The sequence below is a fragment of the Natator depressus genome, chromosome 6 (assembly GCF_965152275.1).
Source record: "Natator depressus isolate rNatDep1 chromosome 6, rNatDep2.hap1, whole genome shotgun sequence".
Taxonomy (NCBI): Eukaryota; Metazoa; Chordata; order Testudines; family Cheloniidae; genus Natator; species Natator depressus.
In genome coordinates, this window is record NC_134239.1 from 101,623,506 (window position 1) to 101,646,589 (window position 23,084).

Below are 23,084 nucleotides of genomic sequence, written 5' to 3' on the forward strand. Positions count from 1 at the left end.
AAATATGAGTGGTAATTAAGTGTGCTCCACAGTGCTAGTAGTTATGGAAACAGGGTTGGCTTCAAAGCCCACTGAAATCAAAAGAAATACTTCTACCGATTTCAGTGGGGTCTGGCTCAGGCCCATTTATATTAAGGGATAGCACACAGAAAAAAAAATCAAATTAAAAGAGGACATTAAAAAGCACAGTCATCTTTATTTTAATAACTTTTAGAGATCAATATTTAATAACTTACAGTTGCACATCCATACCAACACTATATTATTGTCCACCAGTGCTCATTTGGAAATCTCTCTCAAAGTTTCACCAAGTAGCCCTGCTGTAATGCACTCAACACTATGACCAAATACGTTTCAAAGTTTGTAATTGTATTACTTCTCTTGTAAATTAAGACACTGTAACTGAAAATGTTTAATAGAAACACACAACTTTGTGCTATGTAAGAGATAATAGGAGAAATAAGTCTTTATTTTGATGAGGAATTTCCTGAAACAGAGGCCCTAAATTATACTCTCCTTTGTACTTATGCAACCTGCTGAAGTCAGTGGGGTTGCACAGGTGTTGTAGAAGGCAGATTTTGGCCTGTTTGCAATTACTATAAACTATGGTAACCTTAAAAGACACTGCCAAGGTTTCCCCCAATGACAACATTCAGATTGTCTTTGCATTGTCTTCTCAACTGGTCCTTTTCCCCCCTTACTAAGGTTTTCCTCCTCTGACCATACACATTGGTCGTTGTGTGGATTTAAAGAAAGAAGTTAACATTTTGAGTTGGTGAAACCAGACTAAAAATTACATGTGCTTTACACACATTTGGAGAGACTGGGGTCGGCGGGGGGAAGAGAGAACAGCAGGTCAAATGTTGTGTTAATAAATCTTGATAGTGTCCCCTTAAACCATAAATTTGGAATAAAGCAAAGAACCATGTATTTATGCTAGAAATCTATCATTTTTATGCAATATGAAGCTACTTAATTTCTTCAGTACAAGATGCAAAAGCACAGCTTTTTTAGCAAATTTTGTAAGTAAAAAATGAACAGGAATGTAAGAAACCTTTCAATTTTGGAAGTACAGAAAGTGAGTAATTACAGTGGACCAATTTTAAGGTGTTACTAATTTTGTCTTTACTTGGCTAAGGAAATAAGTGTCGTTTTTTTTTCAGACTGAATTTGTTTTAAAAAGGTTGTTCATTAGCAATTATGAAAATTCAGTGGAATTAATCCACAACTATTTTGTATAGCCACCAAAGTCATCTGATTAATCTTATACTTGACAAATCAAATTTCACATTTTTTCCTCTTACCATGGATTCTGATTTTAAATACCTTAGAACCAAAAACCCAAGGAGATGTACTGCTAATAGGAACTGTACAATAAGATTCCTTTGCAAATACAAATTTTGGAGATGAGCCCACATAAATTCAGAAAAAAGATTAAAATTGGTATATTTTAACATGCAGTTGAAACACTACAAAATATACTAAATTCTGGATACTGTCTCCTCCTAGTCAGTTTATGATCATCTTAATGCTTTTTTGTTCACTCACTTTTAAAAACATGATTAGCAGTTTCCTAAATAAAATAGAACATTTTGTGAATGACACAAATATTTGGCTGAGATTTGGAGGTGGAATTGCATTTACTATGCATCTGTAGCAAGTACTTTACATAACTTTCTGTCCACCCCATATACACAGAATATTATGGATTCATAATAACCAAATAAGTACTATTATTAATACATATTTTAAGAAGTACAGCAACCAAGAGGTACATATAAGTATTTATTTGCAACATAAAACCTGTGAAGTGTATTTGAAAATGAAGTTTAACCGTAATTTGCATTTAACCACTACTTCTATCATGCTAAAAGAGGATGTTTTGATACCATATGAAGCCCAAACATAGGAGATTGGAAACCAGTTTGCTTCTACTACTGGTTTAATGTCAGAAGAATTTTAGGTTGTTAGAACATTATAGTGCAGAGTTTATATTATAGTGCCTAAAATTAACCATAACTAAACATGATTGTGGCCTGGCGTGAAACTGTTATAGCACGATCATTTCCTTACCTGGGAGGACAGAAAAAAAGTTACAATCGTGTTGCAGAACTGTGTTTTAATTCTGTAGCTACCCAACATGGGTATCACTTTTTCTTCCCTGACTTCTGTGGACAGAAGACCATACTACATCACATGGACCATAATAATGATAAACATGGTAATTTTTGTAGGATAGACAGGATCTAAAGATATTACAAATGTCAGACTGGAACAAAAATAATTTATTCTCCTGCACAATGGGTTCTCTATCACTAATGCTACAACATTAAGATGAAACTTCAGCTTCAAAAGATGGCTACTGCTAGCAAAAGACTCAATTAGTTTAAACTTTATTTACAAAAGGGTTTCACAATTTATACATGTCAGCAAGTGCTTATCACTTAAAGAATGCACACTGAGCAAACGAGATCAGTTTTTACTGATGGCTTCTAGGCAGCTCCACATATTCTGTACTTTGGATCTACACTGTAATATGTGTATTGTGGCTAGTTCATATTCACCTTTTCCTTTGGTGCAATTCATGTATGTAGCCTCAAGGGCTACCTCTTAACTGATTCACTAACAGGTCACCAGTCTGAGTGAGATTATTATTCCTCAGAATCCAAGTGCACATTTAGCTCACTTAATTTTTAGAATGATACTGTTTATTGAAAGGAATATGGTTATCCATAAAATCTGATTCACCCTTTTGTGCCTTTTAAGCATTATATGATCTTACATTCCTTGTATGCTACAATAGTTAGGCAGTGAGGTGATTTGAGGATGGATTTGGTGCTTTAATCATGAACTTCCATGCTTTAGTGATTATAATTCACATCACTAGAATATAGGAGTTCAGATTTTTATATAAGAATGCTACAGTATATAGCCAAAGAAATATTAATTTATCATAACATAACTGAAGAGGAAGTTAATTATATCTTAAAAAAGAAGTCTTTTAACCAGCCTTTACAAATCTGTATCCATTTATAAAGATAAAACCCTGCATTTTAAATTAAGTCAAATAAGTTCATCCAGCTGTTGCTTGCATCATGCCAAAAAGGAGAATGTTTATGACAGGCAAAATGTAGGCAGAGAAAAAGAAAAATCATGATGAATTTCCAGCCACACAAAAACAATATTTCATGCTTTATATGCGTCCTTTTCCACTTTCATTTTCAAGGAACAGTGAATCCTGAAGCCAAAATCTATACTGATAGGTTTGTGCAGCCATTCAGCATTGCAAAGTTGTGTGTGTGTTTATTTTTTTCCTAAAAGCAGTGACTTTGTTTTAAAAATATGGTGCAGAAGGCATGGCAAAAGAGTTAATCTGTTAGTCAATTAGGCAGACTGAAATCACAACAGTATTGCCTAAAAAGAATAAGAATGGTGGAGCTAAAAAGCAATTCTGAAGAGCATTACTTGTCCTCTGGTCAAATCCACATTGCCTTACTCATGCAAGTGATCCTACTGAAATCAGTGGAAATTAAGCATACAAGTAAAAGAAACAGGATTTAGCCTAAGGATCTTTTTACAGTAATATTCTAAGCCATCAAGAAGCCATCATTCTACACAAATCTTTACCAAAACCTAACGGCCCTTTTATATACAGTACTATTCTGTGCTGAATGTTTATTTCCATCTAATTATGATTCACTCTAACTAATTTCAATTAAATACATTACTATGTTGCAATAGTATAATTTTAAAATATTTTGGTAAAGAAATCAAATGTATAGTTTCGAAAGATTATTCTTAGAATGTCTGTGGCAACTGCTTACATACTAAGTGAAAAACAGCTTAAACACCATACATCTATAAACATATTTCCATATAATTTATATGTAAACAGAATTTATATTTAAAGCACCATTTATGAAAAATGAACATGTTTAAACTGTTGCAGTAAAGTTGAAAGCCAAATTTGGTCACTCTGTCCCACATTCATCTTGAGTATCAAAGAGTAAGTCTTATAACTGATTATGCAAGCTAGCTTGCGTACTTTGCTCCCTATTTTTCTCAGTAACAGAAACAACATGATAAACAAATTGTAAGGTGCATGAATGAAGGCCGTTCCTGAAAAAAGTTGTAAAATTCTGACAAAATAGAAGATATTTGTAAAAAGCATTTGAGAAAAAACATGGGCGCACATACAAACAAACAGTCAATCTTAACAAAGCTACTTGCACAGAGGTCATTTCAGATTGCAGAAATGCACCTTAGATACGTGGCACTGAAATTATGGCATCTAAATCTCTCACCCTCCCTTCCCCCACTCTGAACACAGCTTGGTGAACTAACTAACCAGGGAAGAGATAGATGTTCTTACTAGTAGTGTGAAAAAAGAAATGGTGAGAGGCCAAGGTAAGGGGAGGAACTCAAAGAGAAAAAACAGAAGACAAAACAGGAGAAGTAAAGACAAGAAGAAACTGTTTAGCCTAACTGGCAACATGTTATGTCTCACTCACAGAAAGAAATACCATCTCCAGTAAAGCCATCTTCAGCATTCAGTGGAAAAAGTATGAAGAGGGAGCCAAATCATCTGACCTGAAGTAAGAAAACTGGAGAAATCTTTGACATGAACCTTCCTTTAACGATGATTTTCAAATAATGCTAAAGATACTGCAAGTTCAAAAAAGGTAAAAGTTCTTAAATCATTAAGATATAATGCTACTCAAGTTAAATACAAATATATTGAATATTTTTATTTTGAAATGCCAAGACCTCATGGTTTTGTGTTTCTTTTGCAGAAATGATCCTATCACAAGCACACAAAACAGCAGAACAGAAAGCTCTGTTCTAAGTTCTGGGAAGTGAAACACCATCAATTGTTGCAGGAGAAACATAGAACCATGAACTCAGGTTCTAGACGGTAAAAGATTAAAATTTTTTCATTTTAAAATGTGCTTACTGGTTTTAAAATTTGTCCATATTTTCTATTAATGATTTAAGAGCCTAACTTTTTTGTATTTATTTTTAAAATTATTATTGAATGGTATCTGAGTTCACTGATAAGAAAACTGCACTAATTTAGTGATTTTGTGCTGAATTCTCCAAGCAGCTGACATTTAATAAGAAAGGAAGGTAAATTATACTTGCCCCTTATTTGGGGCATCCAACACACAGGCCCTGAGCCTACAAGGCACTTAACTTTGCTCACTTGAGTTATCCTCCTGAAGTCAATGAAACTACTCACCTGAGCAAAGTTATGCACGTGTTGAAGTGTTTTGCAGCATCAGGGCCCTAACTTCTAAATTGGTCCAATCTTTTTGTTATTTTCAGATCCCCTTTTAACTCTGATCCCCTTCTTTTCATCTGTGGTAAGACAATATCCTGACTCTGAAATGAACCCGGCTTGTACAGCATCCACACAAGAATATTATAATGGAGATTGAGTGTTCTGACAAAAGAAAAAACATTATTTTGTCATTTCTTTTCTTCTGTATTCAGGCAGTTCCTAACAGTTTCCAAGGACATATTCATGGCTGCTTGAAGCATGTCTTCTTCACTCATATCGCCTCCTGCCAGAAGCCAAACATACACAAAATATTTATGTCTAATTACTTCTGGAATGCAGCTATAAAAAAGTAAACATTTTTCATATCACTTCTTGCCTCTTGTTTCTATTTGTTTATCATTCCATGTTTTTTCAGATGTCTTTTGCTTTTTTGTTTTCTACTATCAAATGATCATTTCAGACTTACTTTTCAATGCACTGTAATCATTCTATAAAAAGATATGAAATAATGTATAATTAATTTTAGATCTTTGATATTTAACATTAGTAATGTTTACAGATTTATTTTCTCTCTCAATTACGTTAACATGTTTCCACACATAATTAAAAATAATAAATGTCTCTGATCCAGCCTAATGTACTTTTTATAAAACTTGAGAATAGACATTTAGAGACAGATTTATTTTTCAGCATGCATCCTGTTGTTGGTAATAAGAAGTGCAGCATACACCTACACCAAGAGCTACCATACTATATTCAACTAGAAACAAACAAAAGAAAGTAAAACTAGAACCTGTCTGATCTAATAGCAGAGCTGTGCACTCCCAAGAAGTAGAGAGCTACATTCAATCACTATCTCTACATTCTTAGGCAACAAGGGCTGAGAGCAGTGTGCAGGTAATACAGTCCACTACTGTGGGACAGGTGATCTCATATCACTCAAGAGTGACCCTTTCGGCTAACATAGCAGAACTGGCTCTCTAAGAGCCCTATTGTATCCTCCCCAGCAAGAAAAATAGTGGGTATGTCATGCAGCCCCAAGGGCAGTTGTTAGGGGAGTTAAAGGCAAGGAAAATTGGAGAACTCTTCTCAGCAAAGAGAGAACCCACCAGGGGAAAAATCTAGATTAACATCTGTGTTTAAAACCGTAGGTTGAATAAAATAATACCTGGGTCTGTTCCTAGTGCATTTGAACTTGTAGTTGGCTTATCATGTATATCTGGGGTCTGGCCTTGATGCTGTGACTGTTGCTGCTGTCTGAAATTACCAAAATAGTTTAAATTAATGAAAAAAACAAAACTAGCAGGAAAAACATAGTATAAACTAGACAAACTTCTAAGTTCCTAGTATCTGGTAGACTTCAAGTTACCACATTTATACTTTAGTTAAGAAAATATTAGCAGACACAAAGCTGACCGTGAGATAATCCAGAACCTCTGGATTTTATATTAGGCACTCACTTCACTTTATTCTGATCCCTGCAAATAATTTGATCCACAAAAAAGGCAGAAAATAGATAGCTACCTACTATCAACTTTAAGGAACCATGGTGGGTAGTCAGAATTATGAAAAAGGGAGCTTAGAGGTTCTTTACCTATGTTCAACATCATACATTGTATAGTGTGGCCAACTGTCCAGGATTGTCCTGGAGTCTCCAGGAATGAAAGATTAGTCTTTAATGAAAGAGAATGCCATGTGATGAAACCTCCAGGAATTCATCCAACTAAAGCTGGCAATCCTATATGCAGGGTTGTTGTAGCTGTGTCAGTCCCATGATATGAGAAAGACAAGGTAGGTGGGGTAATATCTTTTACTGGACCAACTTCTGTTGGTGAAAGAGAGATGCTTTCGAGCAGAGTGTAAGCTCGAAAGCTTGTCTCTCTCACCAATAGAAGTTGGTTCAATAAAATATATTAACCCACCCACTTTGTCTCTCTTATACCATACATTAAAAGACAAAGAACTTTAAAATACCAGAGAAAGTCACAATTTATACTGTTTAATTTTAACATTTATATCAGCTTTGATATTTTTCAATTATTATCAGTTTCACTTGCCATTCCTTACTGTTAGGGTTCCAAACATTGCAGGAAAATATTTAGTTGTTAAAAACAACTGTTTTTATTGGATTTAAAAAAAAAAAGTGTGAAACATTTCCCTGGATCTGACGCTTTACATCTGTTCCCCCCACCCCAAAATTTACATATACGTCCAAATTTAAATTCACAGTCTCCATTTAAAGCTCCTCATCTTGCCTTTATTGTCTCTTTTTCTAAAGTCCTGTTCTGACCGCTCCCCTCTGCAAAAAAGTCATTTTTCATTCTATGGAAAGCCAATGAGTGAGAAATATTTGGATGGTGTTAGGCACCATCGTATGCCTTTGCACCCAAATCCCTTCAATTCAAATGTATGGCAGTCTCATCCAATCAGTCTTATCCCCTTACTACTTCACTTTTCCTTCTGGTTCCCCTCCTTCCTCACTAGAAGATCAAGACTGAGAGAAGAAAAAGCAACAACAACAGAAGAGATACAACTGGTTTATAGTTCTGAAGCAGAAGCTGAATTGGTATTAAGAATCTACTTGCTCATCTCTGTGGTTAGCAGAGAACAAGATCTGCCCAACCTTTTGTTCAGAGGGTGAAGGACTCAATAGATGAAAATTATGTGACTCCCTGCATTTATATCTCACCTCTCAGGCAATACCCCCACTAAATATTGATAGTGCACTCCACGAAAAAAACAACATACTCATTAAATCATGAAGAGCACGATCACATGATAGAGTCCTCAATACCCCAGAAGCAGGGCTCAATAGAAGGACACATACCCTCTATAAAATAATTAGCGTTATTTATAACAATACTCCTAAGACTTCATGTAAAATAGTATCTTAGTACCTATGTGTGCACGTGCATGCACGTAGCTGGACCTTTACCTTACTGGCAAGCAAGCAAACAAACAATCTTCTCCTAACTGGTATCTCAAGGAACTAATTAGAAGCTACAGGATTTCCAGAATACAGTGCTAAAAAGGCCATTAAAAAAAAAAAAGCTAAATAAAGCTAAATCTGACCTCGTGTGAAAGAATATTATACTATCCTAAGATATAATTACTTCAATAAGCAAATTTAGTTTTCCACCAGATACTTTACTTTTCAAAATATGTCTGTCTTCTCCTTCGCAGCTCTTCTGAAGAAAGAGATTCAGACTGACTTGTACCAGATGAATGTGGTATATTCTGCGATACACAGTCTGAAAACTCGCTTCGATGGCCTCCTAAAGTTAGAACATGGCATTTCATTACACCAATCAAGATGGGAAATTTTAAACTAACAAATGTAACATAGCTAAAATTACCTCTCCAAATCTCGATGAAGAAAAAAATTGTTTATAACTTGATCATCATATACAAAAATCTAATCTCTATTACTACAGACAAAAGTCTTGAAACAATAGATCTGGCAAGGAGCGAATGGCTCAGGGGACTGGGGAACAAAGAACTTCACCTGAAGATCAATGGTTCAAATCTACCCAAGGCAGTAGCCAACCTAAAAATCAATACTATCTAATGGCTATTTAGATGTCTATGTGAATAAGATGAACTTTCAGTATACTTCCTAGTGATCAACTATTCACATCATAATTGACAACATTTTTAAAGAGTCACAAGGAAAGGACCAAAGTTCACACTTAAGTATCCCTTCATGCCTAGGATACAGACTTTCCAGAGGGCCTGTCCAGGGGGGCTGAGACAAATTTGCAGGGAAAACAGCTACTGTACTTGACCCTATGAACAGATTTCAGCTGTCGGATTTCACCTTTCACAAGAACTCAACTAGTCAAGTGATCACTGGATAAATATTGTAGATTCTTTTTAAGTAAGTCTTTTACCTTGCATACTAAGTTGAATGGCTCTACGAAGATCAGCTTCTTCATCTTCCATATCAATTTCCTGTCTACTTAGAGCAAGGGCTCTTTGGAAATTCTCCTCATCTTCATCTAACATGCCTGTTCCATCAAAGGGATGGTTAATGTCTAAAGCTTGTTCCAGGTCAGTTTTTTGCACCCTGCAAAAAAAAGAAAAAAAAGAATAATATTTTGCATTGATTTAGCTCTGCATTTTCAGGATACTGTAAAAACAGTCTTATCTTCACAACACATCTCTGAGGTAGTTAAATATTTTCCCCATTTTACAAATGAAAAACAGAAGTACAAAAGAAATTAAGTGATTTGTCCATAATCACAGTGCTAGTCAGTGTCACAGTGAAGGGCAGAACTCAGAAGTTTGTGGTTCCCAGTCCCATGCTCTACCAACTGTGGCTATATTGCCCCACAAGATCTCTGTTTTTACCTATTGCAGAGCCAAGGAAGTTAACCTGTATACCAAGAGAAAGGAACATTTATGAAGTAATTCCTTTGCAAATTTAAAGCTCTCTTAAATCTCTTTAAAAGCAATAAAATTTAACCATGATTAAATGCAACAAAACTATACCAGGCTGACTAGAGTATTTTAAAATGTTTTAAGATTTGGAAACATTTAAGGATTCATGTTGTAAAATATAGCAGCTTTACAACTTGGTGAAATTATAATAGTATACATAATGAATTAGAGGTATCTAATACTACTTTGTAAGTTTACTTAGAAATAAGTGCCTTGGTTGTAGGCATCAGTCGCTAAAAAAAATCATGTTCAACACGATTAAAAATAAATCTTTATTTACCTTACCTTTCATCTCTTGATTGTGCAGGCTCTTCCCCAATCAGTTTTGGTCGCTGCATCTGCTGTACCTGAATCATTTGCAGTAGTTGGTCGGCCTCACAATCTGGCAGGTCACCCTTTACAACAAATATAGAATAACCTGGGAATAATAAAAGCAGAAATACTAAGTATAAGGTGTGTGGATTATTAAATACCCCCAACTAAATATACAATGAAATAAAAAAAGATGTACTTTATTACCAGGATATAATACAGACATTCAATATTAGACTTTGCCTTTCATTACAAGGATTGTATAGTTATTTCACTGATTCAGTCACAAAACTAACGTAGATAGACTGGATACAAACACTCTTATAAATAAAGGTTAATTATCTGATTTTAATCATGTGCTTTCAAGCAATGAGGTTTAACATTTGCAAACTAGTATTACCTTCCTGTTGTAACTGAGCCAAGAAAAGTGCAAGGTATGTATCTGATATTAGTTCTGGACCCATCAGGAGAGAGTTCAAGTTAAACCACTGTAATTTGAAAACAAAAAAAAGATTTGAGAGAAAAAAATTAGCATGGAATTTATTTTTGGGCACTCTGGTCAATTTCCATGATGAAATATCGGATTTGTAAACTAATCATGGGAAATATCAAAAATTCCTTTCAAGCACAAAAGCACAACAACATAAGTATTGCTACCTGCCACCCTTCAAACAGTCCTCAGCTAACACAAACTCTGAAACTTTACGGGGAAATTTATTTCACTTCAGGCTCCCTCCCTACTAATATCAGGAGAGTTTAAAGGGGAGAAAGTTGAACAATTTTTATGTCATGGCTTCTGCTGTTACTTTATGATACTGTTTATTCTGGTTTGCAGAATGTCATTTGATACACTGAGGATTTTTTCCCTTCTGTCACTTCACCATAGATTTATATTTTTAGTGGAGGGTGGACAGAATCCCTATTTAAAGGGATGGCTGAAGAAACATTTGAGTATTTTCTGTTAAGAATATGAATAACAGTGCTGCCTTTAATTGCAGAGACTATAAAAAAGACTGCTTTAATCATATGTAACTGGTTTCGCTACATGTATTTTAAAGATAATTATATCAACCAACTTCACTTGGAATGCTTTTATTATCTATGTCACAAACACAGCTTATATTAGGAGGAGGTGAGACAGGATGTAAAGATGTGTCCGTATAAATCACCGCACACACACACAACTCCAAAAGTCCAATTAGTCATCAATAGTAATTCTGGTAATGACTGCAGGTGTATCCAATTTGGGGAGATATGGATATTACAGGGGCCATTAAAACTATCAGACATATCTCTTGACACTATCTTGAATAAATGCAAGTGCCTGAAGAAAAATTCTTCACAACACCCTTCCATTGTGTTAAAATCATGACCTTCCAGAACCACTCCAGATGGCAAGAGAATTCAGTTTCCATTCCACACAATTCTTGGCCAATCTGCTGAAACTGTCAACAAGAGTAGTAATTAATATACAAGTACATTCTCTGTGATAGAGGTTAATGTCCATTGATAGCTAGAATGAGACTATTAATTCATTTCAGATGCTACTGAACCACCAATACTTTTGGGCCCGATCCTGCAACATTTTAAACACATTTAAATGAAATCAGCGGACTCCTCGTGTCCTTGAAGTAGAACATATATGTGTTAGCAGGACTGGGGTCTTGATTACTGTTCATCAGGAATGGAGTCATCAAATAGTTCCATATCATACTGCCAACATTCTACCCCATCCACTTCACAAAATTTCCTCTTTTTTTAAATAAAAAATCCCAAATGGTGTGTGGGCCAAGGGTGTGGGGCAGAGATAAAAAGGTAAGGTATTGATATATGTACTTGAGTGTTGGGCTTTTAAAATGGGGAGTGAGCAAAAAACCTTTTAGAGAGAATAATTTTACTTTATAGTATAACAAATACTAGAGATGAAAGACCCAAATTAATTGAAGCATTAGCTTCATTGAGCTAATCTATTTTGTCTAGGGATGGATTATTAACTATTAAAATGAATCCTCCTTCTATATTACTCTCTGACTAGTCACCAAGAAGTGCTTTATTGTGATTATAAACTATGTAACACCTAAAAAAAAATAAAGTATTAAACCCAAATAAAAAACAAAACAAAAAAGTCAGTGACAGAAATAGCAGCTTACCAAAAAAATCTGAACTACACATACACATTTAGCCTGGAATGCTCTCCCCAGCAGACAATAGTTTTAAAGTGAACACTAATGCCCCTTCGATATAAAACATGAAAAAATGCTTACAAAGTTAACATAATTCTTTTTAAACTAATCCCGAATGTAAAGTCTGTAATGTATTCCCCATTTTCACCATTTACGCCAGATGTCATTTCCACTTGAAGTAAACCACAATATAAGTGCATTTTTGAAATTTGTGTTGGCCTGAAAAATCATCACTAGTATAAGGTATCACTTGCAGCCAAACCATTCTGAGTTTTAATTTCTTAACAAAGAGGCTTTATCGGAAATGTTGTGTGTATTCAATGAGCCTTTTCAGTAGAAAATAAAAAGCTTCAGTGCCATATTAAGGACAGTGGCCTGGTTAGTTTCATCTACAAAAAGATTACTTATTTTTTCTCATCTGGATGTCAGCATGGCTGCAGATTCCAAAAACCTTATTCGTGGCTATGTGAGCTCCTTTCCATTATTGTAGATGTTTTCACAAAGCTTACTTCAGGAGTGTTTTATACATTTTAAAAATGTAGTTTAGTAATATGAAGAATTATAGAATGTCATCTAGAAAGGGACAACTTTGATTGGCATTCTCTCTCTGTGTGTTAAAAAGACCCAACTTTTTCTGATCTATCTTGTTGTTTGGTTATGAACACTTCATACATGCACACCAGCCCTTATTTTTAGCAATCTATTTTAATATTCATCCCTCCTAAAAGCTCTCCTAAGTCCTACAGAGTTAAAAGCTGTTTCTACTTTTCCCCACTACAATCCCTACTAATACCTCCCCAATGTTGGCAAACATAAATATTCAAAGGTCTAATGTGTTAATCACATTTCCCATATACCGACTAGCCATTTTAGATGCACAGAAACTACCTGCAATTTATTTTTACAGTGTCAACAATGCCAATGTAATCGTATTGTGTAATGCAGCAAATACAAAAAAAATCTGACCCTCAGTACCTCTTTATAATGTATAAAGATGACCTCAAACTTTTTTCAGAAGTATGATTTTCTGGCTGTTTGTTATATTAAGTCTTCTCTTTTCTGACAAACGTGTAGTGAAGTCACATAAAGCTGTAACTAGAGCTGCAGCTCTTGCTTCCTATAACAGCATGCAGATTCTTAGGGGATCTGATCCAGAGTCCTTCCTTAGGCCAATATTCATGCCAAGCTGCCTAGCAGCATTATGATATAAATAACCATTTATCCAACCTATTTATTTGGGATAGTCTAAAACAAATTTCAACCCAGATCTTCAAAAGATGAAAGGCTAGCACATGGCCTCATTGCAACCATTCTTTCCACCCCCGTTCTGAAGTCAACTTTTAAATAAAAAAAGACAAGGTCACCTGTTTTCCTAACTTTCGAACTGTAAACCAGTGTTCCTTATAATTACAAATAAATGATCTTTCATTTCTGTAAAAAGAAAAACACAAGGTATACATAAAATTAAATTCTCTAATATTGGAGCTCATACTAAATTTTAAATTCTTTGTTATTACTAATTTATAAATAAATGACAATATTTTGGCAATACAATGCAACTATTGATGCTACAGAGTGTTTAAATTGCTCTTATTATAATTCATAATATTTTAAAGTGTTCTTTTTAACTATGTACTGAAGTCTATATAAACCTGGTAATGTCATAAAGCATATATGACATCACATGCAACTCAATCAGCATACTGTGATGCCACAGATACTGAGATGTCATGAAGGCTCAGAGGACAGATCATATTAATCCCCAAAATATGAAAAATAAAAGGCTGAGGGGATAAAACGGGAAACATCAAAATGTAACAGAGCTTGAAATAGCAATTTTAAAAGAAACTTAGTAATCACAGATTTTCAGCGTTACTTTTCTGTAAAATGAAAGCAGGGTGCTAAAAAGAAAGTCTTACATAGGGTCGATCCCGAGCCTCTGATACTCTGGGCTGTTGAAGAGGATTAGTTCTAAACCCCAAACTTTCAAGGCATTGCTTATAACCTGTCAAAAAATAGTACTTTTCATGAGACAAACCAGTCAACTCCAAATTTAAGCAATGCAACCATTTTAACCACTGTGAACAATTATATTGTTTTCATAAAGCTGTGCTTTTAAAAAGTTGATATAAAAAGGAAACCTCGGGATCATAATATTCAAAATGCAACCTTCATGAATCTATGATCACCACACAACATAGATAGCATATACAACAAAGATGAATTATAAAACTAGTTTGACAGAGAGATTCTCGCAAAGCACACCTCCTTGATTATGTTATAGCCTTATATCCAGCTGTATGCTTATTACCTTCTTATTTTCACCCTCAAAACTATGTTATTAAAACCGTTTGGCATTTTGCAACCATTAAGATAACATAAGAAACAATATTAGGGCTCCTGTTAACATATTTAGGGATCATCTGCTCTCATCTTTTTTGAAGACATGTCCACTAAGGCTTTTAACTCAAATAGGTCCTTAACTTTGCTACACTACAAACTAGAATCATGTTGCAACAAGGTCCCTGACTCCATTACAACTTGTGTAGACTTGAGCATCAAGGCTTACTAAAAATCCTAGACTTCCAACTAGGCATCTCCCTAATATTTGCTAAAGTTCTAACTCATTTTAAACATTATTCAGTACGTTTGAAATTTATGGATGGAATCAAACCTCCTAACACTACTCACTTAAAGCTGTTTGGGACAAAGGTATGGGGAGACTAACAATTCATCCTCACTTCAGCCAGTCAATAGTGTAGCAAGTGAGCAAAGAGATGGTAGAGCAAGAAAGTAGAAGCAAAGTAGGAAGCAATTTTTATCAGCTTCAAGGTCACTGCAGCACAATTAGGAAGTAAGAAATTGCCGTATTGGCAATGGCAGAAAATATATTTCAGAAATGAGACTGGGAAGTAAAATAAGCAAATAAAAAGAGAGCCCTGTGCATCTACAAAACAGAGTAATAGGACCAGAAGCTTACATGAAAGTATGGAAAGAAAAACTGACCAACATACATGGGGGCCATAAAAAGAGAAACAAAAGGTACAGAGCATGACCTAGGGATCCAGTATAGGTAAAAGCTACAAGTCTGGGGTTTTTATGGGGTTTTTGGTTCTATTACAGGTATTTAAAAGATTAATTACATGTTGGGTAAGTTCCCTTTTTAAAAATAAACTTTTTTCCAAATAGCTCTAAAGTTTCAGAAGTGTGGAATAAAGCCTTTGGAACACAGATTCTGCAACTTTTTCATTGTGCAGATCACTTTGTAAGAGAAGAATTCTCTCATGGACCCTGTAATCACCGGGAAGGCCTCTATAGTCCATAATTTAAACCCAATGCTCTAGAAAGCCAGAACTCTCCTGCATTAATCCTACACACTAGAAATTGGAGAAGAATTACTAAATGTTATCAAAATTCTTTTGAAGAAAATATATACATATAATGCAACTGCACTGGTTGTAAGAAATTGTTCTGACCACAGAGTCATGCTTACTTGAATGGAGAAGTAGCCACTGTCATCCATATTTCCAGAAGGCTGCTGTTCAATGTGGGGTGGAAGAGAAAAAGAAAAATTGTAATCAGTTCACACTTCTAAAAAGGCTTATGAGACACCAAGTGTTAAAATAAATACAATCATGTACACCTACAGCAGAAACTATGTACACCCATTTCGAAAAAAAGACTGTTTGCCCTGCCCAAAATACACTTTTAGTGAAAAAACTCAAGCCTTTATATTAGCAATACCTAGCACTCAGAGCAAAGACTGGACAATGGAATTTCTGTATTCTTTTCCCAGCTGCGCCACTGGCTTATTGTATGACCTTAGGCAAATCCCACATCCTTCTCTCCATGCCTATAAGATGGGGATAATATATTTCTCATAGAAGTGTTGTGATGCTTTAGAAGTGAATTAATGTTTTTAAATGCCAATTTGACATACTTATATGAAAAAGACTATAAAATTGAAAAGCATTATCACCTGAAAATGGAACTTCCATAACAAAGCAAGAATGACAAATATGTAAAACAAAAATTATGTTTCAAGAAACCGAACAGATGTCAAGCAAATAAGGTTAAAATGATTGTTACCTGTAAAAACGTTCTGTACTCTTCACTAGAAACTCCTCCCTCTGCCATTCTTATTCTCTCTTCCTCATCTAGCTGCTGTGCAATAGAAGATAACTCCACAGGGCTAAAATATTCCCCTTGTAGTAAGTTATTCAGACAGTGCTGAGCGCACAATGAGCCTTCTTGCTAAAATTGTAAAGGAACAAAAATATATATAAGAATTGTTTTAATGTTTGGTTACATCATCATTGCTTCAATCATCTATGTTTACCAAGGGAGTATATTTACCTGCAAAGCTTTCCTACAGTGCATTACTTGTCTGGCTTTAGAATACCAAAAAGACCATCTCTGACACATGCATACAGACCCCAGGTTATTTCACAAGAAATGTAAACATTTTTAGTCGATAAGTTTACTTTTAATTTAGAAGGTAATTTAAGAATTGGCCAGTGACAGAAGTCTCTGCAGACTGATAAAGACACCGAGGGACTCCAACTATTCTTGCAAACCACAGCAGCTACAGACTTCATTCTCTCCCAAGGAGCCTCCACACGTGACTCTTTCATTCTCCATACCAGATGCACTTGTCCCATATAAGTCTCCCTCTTCTTTTCCCTCCACAACAGTGCCATGTGCCCCTATGTCACTTCCCCCATCTTTCAGGTGTACTGAGGTTTTTCTTTGGTGACATTAAGGGTAAATTGAGGGCCAAGCAGAGGGAGAAAAGAAAATTAGGCTCATAATTTATAACTGAAAATAACTTTAACCTTAAATATGGAGACATAGCATTCTTTCATAATTAGAAGCCTCCTCGTTCAACCTTGTCCTGACATACATTTGTGCTCTGGCCATTCATTTATTAGAGCTTTCAACATTTTACCCTAGAGCAGAACTTCCTGTCTTTTACAGTAGTGGCTCCTTAGGCATGGAGCTTGCCCCACTTAGACCTATCTGAAAAGGTATCCTTACCTACCTTTTAAAATTATATTATTTTCTTTTCACGCTTGATTTTATGGTTAAGAATTTGACACGTGTGTATTAAAGTACTTTAACTATAAATACCTACGCAGCATTCTGACTACTTTCGTAGGAAATGGGGGCACTACCAGTGAACTGAAATGTAGATCTTTATTAAAAATGATGTCACATACACACTTGTTCACATTTTTCCCCGGTGAAGGTAACTAAAATTGAGGACATGGTAAATAGTGAAGAGAACAGGTCACTGATTATTTTACATCAGTAATTTATTATTAAATTATTTATTTATTTATTAAATTATTAGAGTAATTTACATCACTTGGTAAACTGGCCACAAGCAAACAATATGCATTTTAATATGGCTAAATGTAAATGCACACATCTGGGAACAAAGAATGTAGGCCACATTTGTAGGATAGGGGACACTATCCTGAGAAGCAGTGACTAAAAAAGATTTGGGTGTCATGGTGCATAATCAGCTGAACATGAGCTTTCAAGGGGCGAATGTGGCCAAAAGAGCTAATGAGATCCTGGGATGCATAAACAGGGGAATCTAGAGTAGTAATAGAGAGGTCATTTTATCTCTATATTTGGCTCTAGCACAACCACTGCTGGAATACTGTGTCCAGTTCTGATGTTCACAATTCAAGAAGGGGGTTGATTAATTGGAAAGAGTCCAGAGAAGAGCCATGAGAATGTGTAAAGGATTAGAAAACATGCCTTATGGTGACAGACTCAAGGAGCTCAATCTATTTATCTTAACAAAGAGAAGGTTAAGGAATGACTTGCTCACAGTCTATAACAGGAGTCTCAAACACGCGGCTCGCGGAGTTATTTGCTGCGTCCCGCCAAGCTCCCCTCTCCCCCGAGTTATTTCCTGCGGCTGCCAAGCTTCCCTCCCCCGCCACCTCCCCTCCTACCCCCGCATGCCACGTCCCTGCTCCTCTGCCTACCTCCAGGTACGTCCCACCGCCAAACAGCTGTTTGGCGACGCTTAGCGTTTTCCAGGAGGGAAGGGGGAGGAGCAGGGACCCGCGCGCTCAGGGGAGGAGGTGGAGAAGAGGGGGGATTTGGGGAAGGGGTTGGAATAGGGGCAGGGAAGGAGTGGGAAGAGGTGGGGCAGAGGCAGGGCCTCATGGAAGGGGAGGAGTGGGGGCAGGGCCGGGGGGAGCATGGGGAGGGGTGTCAGTGATGGGGCTCTTGGGCCAATATACTAGTCCTCATGTGGCCCTGGTGGTGATTTGAGTTTGAGATTCCTGGTCTATAAGTACCTATATGAGGAACAAACATTTAATAATGGGCTCTTCAGTCTAGCAAACAAAGGTATGACACAATCCAATCACTGGAAATTGAACCTACACAAGTTCAGACCAGAAATAAAGGATATATTTTAATGCCAAGAGTAATTAACCATTGGAACAATTCAACAAGGATGGTGGTAGACCCTCCATCATTGTCAATTTTTAAATCAAAATAGAAAAACATCCCAACAGATAAATTCCAGGAATTATTTTGGGGAAGTTCTATGGCTTGTTCTAGACAGGAGGTCAGACTAGATTATCACAATTCTGGATTTAGAATCTATGAAAATAATTATTACAACAGAATAAAAATACACGTTGCTTACTGCTTAAGATATCTAACCAGATGTTTTACCTCTACCTAAGTAATCTAACTACTAAATTGTTAAAGAGCAAGTATGTTTCTATATATGTAAACACATTTCCTGTACTGCAGGGTGATGTAAAATATTTGAAGTTTACACCACTTACACAATAATTGCCATTTATTATGTAACTTTGATCTTCTTATTTATACTCCACCCTTTAATCTATCTTCAGCAGAATTACTTTTATCATTCCAATCCTATAAAGCCATCTTTCCACAGTAATTTATTTTAAAACAAAAAATGTTGGGGTTTTTTGTTTGTTTTTTAAATTCCCCTTCCACACATGGCAGTCTAGGTCAGACAGGAAGTAGTTTGGTTTAGTTACTGTATCTCTTGGTAACTAGAGCAATCTCCATTTACAAAAGGAAGTTTATTAAGAATGACAATTTGAAAAATTATTATTAATAATAAAGATGGTTAAAGAAACTAAATTACAGGGAGCACATAAACAAGACACTAGAATGTGATGGTGTGATATAGAGATTATTGTTTAGGAGTTTGGAGGCAATCATGAGTAGCAGAGGTACTTGTAATGTGAAACAAAATATTTAGCACTCATATGATGCTTTACATTTTCAGAAGCACTATACAGACATTAAATAAATTTTAACACCACCCACTTTGAAGTAAGTGTTATAATCTCAACTCTGCACATGCAGAAACTGAGGCAGAGAGAGGTTGTGATAAGGCAAGGCACAGCAAGACAGTAGAAGAAGTCAGGAATAGAGCTCAGATTTCTTGCTTCCCATCTTTATGCTCATTTCTCATTTAAGCTATGCTGCCTGTCTCAAGAGAGTAAAGACTTCATTCTGCACGATCAAATTATTTCTGTATTTATCTTTAAAGGACCAAGAAAAAAAATCAGGAAATAAAACTCAGCATGACAAAAAGTTGCTCTATAAAAGGAAGTAATATTGACACTTGTTTGTGAGCACTTTTGAAGCTTTATAGACTTATTTGTCAAGCCGTTTTTTGAAACCACTCAGCTGCTAGGGAGATCAGTATTAGCAAGTTAGGCCGGCAGACTGCCCGAAAATCAGTTTCCCCTTCTGAAAGGGGCCTAGATTTCTTCTAAGATATATTTAGTTGAACTGTCATTTCACCTGGCTCTCCCCCTTCCACTTGAGAGGAAACTTATCAGCACTCAGATGCTATAGTAGGGGGCAACAGAACATCAAAATCTATTCGATAAGAGAATTTAGTCAGGGGGTTGTTCTGGGGAGTGTTTAAAAGACATTTCCAAGTACTACTCTGCTCTGAGTCATCCCCGGGATGAAGGAAACTCACCAGCCCCCGCTCCCAGCCACGGGCTACGACTCCCCTCACTTCCCCCGCCCCAGGCTGCCGCTCCGCTGCCACCTGCCAACCCCCTCCCCGCCACAGGCTACCACCCCTTTTTCCTCTCCTCTCCCAGCCCCGCCCCGGCTCCTACCCAGGCCTCTGAAATACTCATCCCCCCATCCAACCGCTGGCTCTCTGCCGCGCCCTCCCCCCACTTCCGAGCCCCCCGCTCAACCGTAAGCACGCCCTCCCCTCGCAGCTCACTCACCCTCTCGTGGAAGATGGCCTCCATGTTTATTTGTCCCGAGCCAGCAGCAGCCTCCACCTCACGTGACCACATCCCAGCCCCACAGCAGCCAATCATCGCAGCTGCCCGCGCACCCCCTTGCCCTCTTCCCACCACGTGATCTTACCCCGCCCAATAAACCGCGGCCTCTCCAGCTCCCTGACAGTCATGTGATCACAACATCGGTGCTTGCGCTTGAGTCCTGCGGGGCGGGGGTTCCAGGAGCCAGAAGCGGCTTCGGGGCTGGCATAGCTGGCGTGGGCGCCCCCTGTCGGCTCCCAGGGGAAGCGGGGGCTCGGCGCCGCAGTCAGAGCCTCCGCCCCGAGCTCGGAGCTATGATCTGAAGAGCTTTGTTAGCGTACTGCAACCCCTTGATTACCCATGGGGTCTCAGCTGTCTGCCCAGTAAAAAAAAAAAACAAAAAAAACGAACTGGCTAGAGCTGTGCCTAAGACCTCCGCCCTGTGTGTCACAAGCCCTGTATTGCCAGTAGCAGATGGAGATTAGCCCACACCTCCATAGTATTTTAAGGGGGCAGGGTTGTCCTTTGCGAGCAGCAGGGTCTGTTCTATTCCTACAGGTGCCAGGCCCTTCCAAAATCCATCCTGTTCAGCATGGTGACAATTCTTAGTTAGCCACAGTTTTGTCACAATGCCCATATATTATTCTACACGAACTCAGTCAGCAGTTAATTTAATTCACTTTCAAAGCAGATTATCCTCTTTCCCATAGCTGCCCATTTCATGGAATGGAAGAATTGTCAGCTGGATTCAGGGCATTTTAATGAAATAAAGTGGAAAAAAAGTCTCCCGCTGTAGGCATGCCCTATGTCAGTCTGTATGAATTATGAAGTGCATTTCCTACTCTCTCCTTTATCAGTACAAATGGTGGCATTCAAAAACTAAAGACTAGGATTGTTATTTTTTAAGTGAACCAGCTCTCTGCTCTGCTGACCTAAATCTCTTTCTCTATCTCCTTCCCGCAAACTCATTCATTTCAACCGATTTAAGGGAGGATGCAAATGAAGAAGTTGCTGAAAGGCAGTGAGAGGCAATGAGTATTGAAGGCAAGGGAGGAAAAAGAGGGAGGGGAGAGTAGAATACAGAAAAATTGGAGGGGAGGAGCTCCAGCAGAAGGAGGATAGGGATAGAACAGAGCAAAAGGGAAAAGAGAAGAGACAGGAAGAGGTATTTTTAAGATTGTGGTAGCATCAGAAATATGTTAGGCTCTTTCCACACATGAGGAAGGTACAGCTCCTGTCCCAAAAAGTTTACTAGAACAGAAAAATTCTGATCATGCTCATCCTCAGTAAATAGAATAAGGGAGAAAGAATCAAACAGCAAAGACAAAATCATCTGAATCACCCATCACTCTAATATCTGAACACTAAAGCACTTAGATACCAGACTGATGGGTATGGCCCGAACACCATTAACTGATCACTCCTAGGAGGAGCTGCTGGCTAGTGCACGTAATTTATGCTACAAATCCATCAGAGCATTGGTTAGGTCGGGGTGGGCAAACTTTTTGGCTGGGGGGGCCACATCTGTGTGGGGAAATTGCATGCAGGGCCACAAATGTAGGGCTGGTGCAGGAGGGGGTGTGGCGTGCAGGAAGGGGCTCAGAGCAAAGGGTTGGGGCACAAGAGAGGGTACAGAGTGCAGGAGGGGGCTCAGGGCAGGGATTGGGGTGCAGAGGGGTGCAGAGTGTGGAAGGGGGCTGAGGGCAGAAGGTTGGGGTGCAGGAGGGGTACGGGAGCAGCTTGAGCAGTGCTGGGGGGGCAGTGGCACACAGCAGGGGACTAAGGTAGGCTCCCTGCCTGCCCTGGCCATGCACCGCTCCCAGAAGTGGCCAGCACCACATCCCTGCAGCCACCGTTCCCTCTAAGCTGTGTGCACGCACACAGATCCGAAACACCGCAAACACAAAAAATGAAATACTACATCAGAGCCAGGCTGAAATATCATTTACAGGCGACTTTTGACATTGTTTGCCCGCCCTCTATCAACACAGCCAGATTGTACTAGCTGGCAACAAGGGGCGGGGAGGGGAGAAGGGAAAGGAGGGCAATGAATCGTACCCCTCCCCATCAGCATTTCAAACATGGAATGTTGATCACATCGGGCCGTGGGGACCCACATATCTCCATTTTCCCGTGTTTTTTTGCCGCAGATGCACGGACGTGATCGGAGCTATGCACAAACTTCCAGTATCCTGATGTGAATGATCTCCCATTTGCCCTTTTGTCGAGTCACACTGTTAAGTGCATTGAAATAGTAGCCATATAATAAAAGTATTAATTTTAAATAAACCAATCTGGTAAAAAATCAATCCCCAAATGTCACAGCCTACAGGTCTAAAGAGTAAAAGAACAGTGACTTCATTTAAAGCTAGATGGCTGGATGAGACTATAGAGATGGTTACACCGAAGTCACATAGTGTAATGCTTGTTAAACTTTGTGAAATAGTCACAGATGATGAGGACAACAGAGTGGTTTGTGTATATTGTCGAGATACAAGAGCTTCGGGAGAATTTTCAACAGGAAGAATGTGGAACGATGTATGGAAGTTGGATTTCTTAAAG

The 23,084-nt window shown here is 37.7% G+C and overlaps 1 protein-coding gene across 6 annotated transcripts in view; it reads right to left on the reverse strand.

Annotated features, from left to right (window-relative positions):
- The window catches only part of ATXN3 (ataxin 3), a 34,083-nt gene continuing 10,999 nt past the window's right edge, over positions 1-23,084 (reverse strand). Inside the window, exons 1-11 of one of the 6 annotated variants that reach the window (XM_074956130.1) lie at positions 20,484-20,579; positions 16,306-16,470; positions 15,710-15,754; positions 14,136-14,221; positions 13,581-13,647; positions 10,434-10,521; positions 10,007-10,139; positions 9,172-9,347; positions 8,433-8,556; positions 6,450-6,538; positions 2-5,564 (exon numbers count right to left, since the gene is read on the reverse strand). In XM_074956130.1, the coding sequence (XP_074812231.1) occupies positions 5,470-5,564; positions 6,450-6,538; positions 8,433-8,556; positions 9,172-9,347; positions 10,007-10,139; positions 10,434-10,521; positions 13,581-13,647; positions 14,136-14,221; positions 15,710-15,754; positions 16,306-16,470; positions 20,484-20,579 (1,164 nt within the window). In that variant the 3' untranslated portion in view covers positions 2-5,469. Of the gene's footprint in view, positions 5,565-5,656; positions 5,770-6,449; positions 6,539-8,432; positions 8,557-9,171; positions 9,348-10,006; positions 10,140-10,433; positions 10,522-13,580; positions 13,648-14,135; positions 14,222-15,709; positions 15,755-16,305; positions 16,471-20,483; positions 20,580-23,084 lie in introns of those variants that run through there. The other 5 variants (XM_074956131.1, XM_074956132.1, XM_074956135.1 and 2 more) reach the window with 5 other exon arrangements.